Raw genomic sequence first — 9020 nt, forward strand, 5'->3', positions numbered from 1 at the left:
TTATACACACGGTCACAAATTCCTATCATGTTAAAAAAATTCAGTTATCTATTAAGTGTCATATACTTTGTTGGTTTATTAATGTATTACTAATAATTGCTAAATAGTAATTAAGAATATATTTAATAATCTGTAATATATTACTAATTATTAATTGTCAATATAATGCCAATATGCTAGTATACAATTATTAATTAAAATCCATAAAAAATTGAATTGTATTAATTAAAAATCATGATTAATTTTTTGCTTTTAATCAATATTTAATTATTGACTCATAAATACATTTTTTCAATAATAATAATAATAATTATTATTATTATTATTGAATAATTATTATATATAATATTTCAAAAATAATTCTTAAATATAATATAAAATTATATCAGTTAATAAGGAAATGAAAGTAAATTTTCTATATTAAATAAATTTTCTAGATATTTTGTAGACTAATTATATTAGCTCAAATTTTCTAATCAATAATGATTAATCTAGGAGATGTTTGTTTCGTGAAATCATCCTGCATTTTCGAAAATATGAAGATATGAATATTCAATATTCCCTTATTTGTTAGGATATCGGAAAATATTTTCAGTTATCCTTCATTTCCAATAAATTACACATTCTCATGCCTATAAAGTTTTCATTTCTTAACTCCACTATAACTTCCATGTTTATTTTATTTTTCATTTATTATTTAAAATCTTTAAAATATTCCTATGAATGTTGAAAATTAACCAAACATATTTTTATATATAGCAAAGAATAATATTTCAAGTACAATATTCTTGGGAATGTCATTTTTAAAAATAATGTAAAATGATTCCGTGAAATAAATGTATGCTTAAATAACTTGTATTTAAATGTTACATTTGAGGATTGGGCGGTCATTCAAAATATACTTTGTCGAATTTTCATAATAAAATCAATATATATATATATATATATATATATAATTGCTTTTTTTGCCGCAATATATCTAATTGCTTAATATAAAATGAAAGTAGTTTCCAAATTTTTAATAATTTTCAAATTTTCCGTTACTATAATTTCCAGGATGCTTTTACTATCGTATAATGAAAATTTTATATAATCAAATATGACTACCGTATAATAATAATAATAATAATAATAATAATAATAATAATAATAATAATAATAATAATAATAATAATTAATAAAAGTAGAAAGTTTATTACAATAATCGAATGAATTAAGAAAACTAAAATTTAAAAACTAATTTAATTAAAATATTAAAATATATATGAAAAAATATAAAATTACTCGAAATATAAAATATTAAAAAGTAATTCCTATTAAAATATCAAATCTCTTTTTTTCTATCATTTAATCATTGCTAAAATTAATGCATAAAAAAAATAGGGACATGCACAAAAAAAAATCATTCTTAAAATTAGTCACATAATTAATTATTAATATATGTGATACAATATAAAAAATTATTTCAATTTTTAATAATATATATTATCCACGTTATCAAAATATTCAAAATGTTATTTGAAAATTTAGTTATCACGGTATTATTTTAAAATAATCATTATTTTTTCATTATTAATATTATAAAGGATATAAATAAGAAAAAATAATTAATATTACATTAAAAAACTAAAATAATAATTATTTTATTACTTATTTTATCTTCTCACACAATTATTATTTATTATAGGACGAAATGAGTAAATTAGTATTTAATAGAGAAACTAATTTATTTTACTAAAATTTATTGAGTTCTGAACCATAACTAATACTTAATAAATATTTTAAAAAAAATAAATAATATAATTGTTATTTGATTATAATTTAAAATAATAATAATTTACATTCACATAGATTAGGGCCTTCATTATTGAGTGTTGACTAACGGGCATTTGAAATAAATATAACATGACTCTTTTAATTTATATTCATTATATATATATATATATATATATATATATATATATATATAATAATCAAATATTTAGAGGATTTATAATAACTTACTACTCATCATTTTACATTGACTAACTCCCTTGATAATCAATGTTAATCTCAAACAGAACTAGGCAGGCAATTTTAAATGACCAAGAACAAAAACATAAAAAAGTTGTAACTATAAGAACCCAGAATGAGATATAAAAAAAATAAGACAAAGTTAATGCAATTATATAAAACAAATGAATAATCAAACAGATTTTACACTGAACACTATAGAAACACTCCATAGAAGAAGAAAAATTGTGAGAACACTCCATAGAAATTAATCTCAAATAAGTAAATAGATAAAAAAACGAAAAGTAAGAATTGATGAGCAAGAACAAATAACATAACAGTAAAGATTTTGAATTAAAAAAAAAAACAGTAACGATTTGAATTATAAAATGTATCATAAAGTCTAATAAACATGTCAAAAGGGGGCATCTTGAGAAGAAAATGATTTCATTTTCTATTGTTCCACTGTTTTTCTTTCCCTCCTTGATTTTCCTTACATTGATTGGACAAGAAAAAGAACCAAAACAGTAAAACTAGTACTATTTGCTGATTACCTAATTCCATCGAAAATATTATTTCTTCCTCCTCATGCATGACTCTGTGATCCAATGCACGATCACCAAACGAAAATAGCAAGGAAAAAGGAATATAGAAGGACAAAAATGGGGATAGAACATAACCATAGAAGCAAGAAAACGGGAGGCTCTGGGGTCATAAAGTAAGGGAAGATCCCAATTGAGGACACCAAAAGCAACACCATCAGAACTGTTGCTAAAACCCTGTTATCTCTGAATCTGTCGCAATTCCCCATCCTCGTTGCTCAACTTTTGTGTCAAATATATGAGACAAGGTGCTTCATTCTTAAACATTAAACATGATTCTTATATAGTCAAATTTCAGGTATCACAAAAAAAAATATTCAAGGAAATAAATTATATCTTTACGTGTTCAGAAATTATATGAAAAACTTAATCACACTTAATGTTTTTAATTCTTTTCTAAAATGTATTCGGCAGGCGTTGATTATTGTTGAATGTGGGATTGGGGAAGAACCATTAACTTAAATCAGTTACTTACCTTTCCATTCTACCGCTACTAGTGTTACTCCCTTAAATTGTTAATATTCTAAAAATAAGATTCTCCACATCACATACACGGATTTTGGTGTAAACAATGGATTGTGATTCTGCCAACATTACACTAAACGAAATGGAAAGGTGCATGCATTTTATCTTCAATTGAAAAACAAAGAAATTCAAGTTTGATTCTTTTTTTCTTTTTTCTTTTAAAGAAATTGAAGTTTTATTCTTAGAATGCTAAGAACCTTGCAACAGTTTTAAATGAATTGATATTTATCATTCATTGGTGCAAAATTTAATACTTTTAAAAATGCAACACATTATTAAATGATTTAGAAAAAAAATATATATTTAATACCATAACAAGGTTTTTTCATTAAATGAGGTTATTAATTTTATTTTTTTGTAAATTGTATATATGCAGAGTTATTGATTTCTAATTTTTTCTTAATTAAAATTTTAATATTTAGTAATGAATTAAAATCAAAATACTAAAAAACTCAATCTAGTTCAGCATATGCGATGTATCAAAAAGAAAAATACGTTGTATATACAATACCATAAGTTACACGCGCATATCATAAATGGTTAACATAATAAAAATGGATTTAGATTTTTTTCACCAAAATAAATCATAAATGGTTGACATGATTTTAAAATAAAATATCAATGTATTCAGAGCATCTTGATCATTACTTAACCAGTTGTTTATTTTAAGATATTGTTGCTTCATTTTTTTAATATCAAAGAAAATATGTTATGTTGAGTTACTTAAAATTAAGTTTTGTTACTTCTACAAGTAATGGTTGCTTAATTATGATTAAAAAAATTACATTGCATTTTTTATTTAGACCATAAATATTTTTCATCGGGAGCAATCATGTCCGAACCAAGTAAAAATAAGAAAAATTACTTTAAATGTTAAAAAAAGAAAAAAAAATTGTGTAATTTCACTGAATCGTACTGTGGTTAGCATATTTACCCTAATTTTTTGCCATCAAAATTATTTAGTAATTTTATTATTATTCACCTTAGAGAGGTTGGGAACTATTTGGCACGTCATTTAATTATTATTTTTTTATAAAAGACAGCCATTTTGGGAGCTAGTTCGTAGTATTATTTTTTATGAATGCGCGTTTACATGCACCTGGTTTATTAGGTAACAGTAGTTATGAAAAGAAATAAAAATAAATAATGTAAAAAAATAATAATACATACATACTATTAAATATTATTTTGAATAACTAAAATTAAAAGATAAATATATATAGATAATTAAAGTATTTATATGGTTATTAATTAATTTAATCTTATCTATTAAATATTATTTTCAATAATTAAAATTAAAAGATAAATATATTAGCAGCTTTTTTTTTTCTTTTTTCTTGTTACTACCCACTTAGGGGAAGCTTTTGCCTTGGGGATACTTTTTTTTTTTTTTTCATTTGATGAAACTTCGATCACATCTTTTCGGTCAAATCTTTTAATAATATTTTTGCCTTAAAAAAAAAATATATCGTGCATTGTTTTTGGCTTTACATATAAGAACTCTCAATCAAAATCATTAGATTTTTTGCCACATATTATGTTGTCCGTGTAAAATATTTATTCATTTTATCAATAACTAATCTCTACTAAGAACTTAATTGTTCATCAAATCCCTTCTCTTAATTAACCTTGAACATGAAATATTGTTCTAGGAATCTAAACTCAATGCTACTGAGATGAATGACATATTGGTAATCATTAGATTAAAATTAACGTTCAAATTATGTATTTAATTATAATTATATTTTAAAAATCTCATCACAAGATCTTTAATTTAAACAAAAACAAAATTACATAAAATTTATAAAAAAATATTCATAGAAATTAAACACGACACCATAGATTTATAATATTCTCACCCTCTATTTAACCAACTGAGTTACACCAATTGCTACATAAAATTTATAATTAAATACACAATATCGATCCACAATTTTAATCTAATTGCTATTATTAAATGTTCTCATTTCCCACAATAAGTAAAAATTTCCACAAATTACACGTTTCAGTATTCCTGGTGCCAAGTCTCAGTGCATAGAAATCTATGGACAATTTGATTGGATCCATTTCACCAAGAACACATTGTACAGGTACTTTTACATCCCCCCTCCTTTATTCTTCCCAATCCCGCTTTTCCAGTATTTTAGATTCCTGTAAACATCCAAACTAGTGAAACTACCCCCAAAATTTTAATTTTTTTGGTTGTACCCTCCCCTTTCTTTCTCACAAGTCACACCTTCACCACTCCCCCTTTTTACTCTGCACAATCCCCTTAAACATCCAAACTACCCCCCAAAAAATTAATTTAATTTGTTGGTTGTACCCTACCCTTTCTTTCATTTTTTCTTTTCTTTTCACAGAAACTAATTTTCGTAATATATGTTTTCTTAAATTATAGGAACTAATTTTCATAATGTAAAATTTAAAATTTTACTCTATAAAAACTAGTTTTCATAATGTATTAAAGCATAACTATATTATAGAACCTAGTATAAAAATGAGAGATAGATAGAGCAAAAGTAAAATATTAATAAATGATGTGATAAAGGAAAACTGAAAAATAAATAAGGAGAAAAAAGAGATAGAAACGAAAATGAATGTAAAATTAAAATTAAGAATAATTGTAAATGAATCCAAAACCCGAGGAGCAACAATCAAAAAGAGTGATTCCATCCTATTACAGATTGTTACATACCAAGCATATAAAAAAAATGCCAATTCCCTATGTCTGTATTAATGTTGCATATGAAGCTCTGATTTGAAACTTCTGTCTTGATGTGTTAGCCTTCCAGTTGTACACATCCATGCAATGGCCAGGAGAAGATCAACAGGTTTGTAGGAAAACTTTGAGCCAGAGACAATTCTAACAGTTAGAAGGGACCTCCTCAGCGCATATCTTTTTATTTGCAGTTATATCATCATTTTGTTCACGTTCTTCCTCTCCCTCTACTGTATCTTCTGCGTTCCCTTCTGAATCGGATTGACATCTTTTCCGTTGAGGGATAACAGCAAAGAAAGATGTTCTCCAATCCCTTGTCTCCAAATACTTGAGTAGTATTTCTACCACTTGATTCACAGTGAGAACCTGAAGGCTCAATTGAGAAATAAAATGAGTTTGATGCAAAAGGAAATTTGCATTGTGGAAGACTGTAGTCTTGTCACTAGTGAGACAGTACTAGAAGACTCTGCAGGGTAAAAAGATCCCACCCAAATAAACAAGTTCTCTGTTAGCATGCAACTTATCAGATTGAGAGTTTAGATCACCTTTACCAAATGTGCATCACAAAAACACCCAAGTCTCACTTATGATATGTTTGGTTGGATGAAAAGAAAATGAAGATGAAACAAAACCCGGATGATAACAATATTTTCTTTTTTGTTTGGTAGGAAATGAAAATTCAAAATTTCCCTTCCTTCTATTCTTCAATTCAAATTTTAATTTGTTTTCTCTCCTTTCTTATTTCCATCCACTCGACCAAACAAGCCCTTACTATTTGTTTGTGAGGGGGAAATGAGAGAGGAAACTACATTTTAAATTAGAATTGAATAGAAAGTGAAAAGGAAAAAAAATAAATGAGTTTTTATTTCTAAAAGTCAATTTTCCTCTCTGTTTTTCTCCTCTCATCCGAAGTCCAAACAGACCATTATAAACGCCAGGATCAACTAACAGAAGGAAAGTAAAGGTAAAACAAAGGGCAATGCCAAAGATGTGCAATGATTCTAATTTTAGAAATGCCCCTTCTATGCTATATGTGAATAACATACAGGCAAAATCAAATTTTAGATTCAATTTGAGAGATAAAAAGCCTAGACAAATTAGTACCCAAAAAAAAAATTACTCTAACAAGTTATTAACTAGTATACAATCTCATCCCCAAAGACTAATTTTTACAGAACAAAAACTTTAAGGAACCAAACCAACACAACTTATCACTCTCAAGACAAAATTGTGTATATTTACTGTGACATGAATAATAATACCTGAGAACTAGACATCTTCATGAAATTTCCTATGGGGAGTTTAGCCGTTGGGATACCTTGCTCCTCTGCTTTCTTCAACGTTATCCCCTTCCACCGGTTCCTATCCACCAACCCGCCAATAACATAAACCTTGTTCAAATCAAGCTCCTCAAGTACAGTCTCCGAATCCGCGGTGAGATAAACCAAATCCTCCTTACGATCACTCAAGGCTTCAATGTAGGACCTATTCTCCTTCTCAATTATCCACTTATCAAACCCCGGAATCCGCTTCAACCCGCTATCCATTTCCCCTTCGCAGCCGGTGAGCCAAAGATGCGCAGGGGAAGCACACCTCCCATTCACCGCATAACAGTACATAATCTGCAGATCCAATCACAGCTCCATTATTCACTATTAGTATAATTTCAAGGCTTTGTTTGGATAAATTTATAATAAGCCGCTCCTTAAACTAAAATTAGCTAATACACAAAAACTCTACCTTATACATATGCTAATTTTAGATTATGAACTATAGAGAAACTTATTTCATTTTTCTTTGTGCTTAAAAAAGGTTACCCAAACAGGACCTAAATTATGAGTTGAGAAACGAACCTGCTGCACGAGGCTGTGGATTTCGTTAGGGTTCATGAGGTGAGAGAACTGGAGATCGACGACGACGTTCTGGCCTTTTTCTCTCGCTACGGTGAGTCTCTCTCTTTTGTCCTCTTTCTCCTGTGACCTCTTTTCCATTCTCTCCTTGCGGAGGTTCCTTCGAGACTCTATCAGCTTCGCTTTCTCCTCTTCGGAGACCCCGGCGAGGCTCTCTTCCCACTCCTTGCGCTTTCTCTCTACGTCTCTTCGCTTCTGCTCCTTCGCCGCGGCTTTCTTCTCCGCCTTCTTCGCCTCAAACCTCTGTTGCTTTGCCAGCTTCTTCCGCGCGTTCTTTGAGAGGACCGGAGGATCCGCGGCGGTTTGGTCGGTTTTGCGATTCTCAGTCTCCGTCGTCTGCGGTGGAGCGCCGGCGTCTCCGCCGCCGGGTGATTCCGGCATTGTTGCAATTAGGGATTTGTTGGAGACGCTCTAAGTGATACTGCTCTCTTTAGTTTCGTGCTTTTTAATTTTTTTTGTTTTTATTTTATTTATACAAGTGAAATTAATTTGTTGATGTATAATATATTAATAAATGATGAATAAAAAATTTAAAAGGACTTAAATATGAAATTGGTTCATGTAATTTTACATTTTTTTAAGGTTAAAATATTTTTTTTTTGTCCCCGTAGATATACTCAAGTTTGAATTTCATGCTTGTAAAAAAAATTTGTCTTTATGTCAACTTTTAATATTTTAAAGTTATAATAACATCATATAAGCAACTCGTATACATTCTAAAACATAACAATAAGAAATAGTTATTTCAACATAACATCAACACTTTTATCAATGACTCCATCTGCATTCACAATCTTAAAATATTTGTACACTAAACTGACTACTTATATACTATGTTGTAGACTTGACTTTACCGAAGTTAACACAAGATTCGGGATTTATATGAGTCTTAACTCTTTTTAATTGCTCAATCTCAACATTTTTAGCACTAGGATGAAGATCCGTCTAAGCACCAACTCTTATCAATCCCCAACCATAAAACATTTTTCAACACAAAACTAAGGATTTGTTTAAGTATCAACTCTTATCAATCACCTAACATTAACATTTGCAACGGTAGCTTGAGATCTCTCTAAGCATCAATTCCTATCAATCTTTCAACCTTAACACTTATTCTTAAGCTTTAGTAATAATACAAGTCAACTACTTATTTATTCACAAGCTTTAGTAACAATACCAAGCCAATAATTTATTCATTCATAAGCTTTAACAACAATACAAGTCAACATAAGGCAACCTTATGTGTATGTTGTACTATTTTAAAATATTTTA

The 9020-nt window shown here is 28.1% G+C and overlaps 1 protein-coding gene across 1 annotated transcript; it reads right to left on the reverse strand.

Annotated features, from left to right (window-relative positions):
* Window positions 1–5703: 5703 nt before the first annotated feature.
* LOC100783260 (tRNA methyltransferase 10 homolog A-like) lies at window positions 5704–8226 on the reverse strand. Its single transcript, NM_001255585.3, has 3 exons — window positions 7692–8226; window positions 7101–7460; window positions 5704–6204 (listed from the first exon to the last, which is right to left on the reverse strand). The coding sequence occupies exons 1-3, from the start codon at window positions 8127–8129 to the stop codon at window positions 5983–5985; spliced, it is 1020 nt and encodes a 339-aa protein (NP_001242514.2). The 5' UTR covers window positions 8130–8226; the 3' UTR covers window positions 5704–5982.
* Between the last annotated feature and the right edge of the window lie 794 nt (window positions 8227–9020).

This window comes from Glycine max, chromosome 9, assembly GCF_000004515.6.
Source record: "Glycine max cultivar Williams 82 chromosome 9, Glycine_max_v4.0, whole genome shotgun sequence".
In the NCBI taxonomy this organism is placed as follows: domain Eukaryota; kingdom Viridiplantae; phylum Streptophyta; class Magnoliopsida; order Fabales; family Fabaceae; genus Glycine; species Glycine max.

Bases quoted from the DNA above. Each gene is read 5' to 3' on its own strand.
- LOC100783260 (NM_001255585.3), bottom strand. From the start codon at position 8,129: ATGCCGGAATCACCCGGCGGCGGAGACGCCGGCGCTCCACCGCAGACG. The intron at 7,461-7,691 runs GTTCGTTTCTCA...TTGGATCTGCAG, and splicing joins TCCACAGCCTCGTGCAGCAG to ATTATGTACTGTTATGCGGT. The intron at 6,205-7,100 runs GTATTATTATTC...TTGAGCCTTCAG, and splicing joins TGAAGATGTCTAGTTCTCAG to GTTCTCACTGTGAATCAAGT.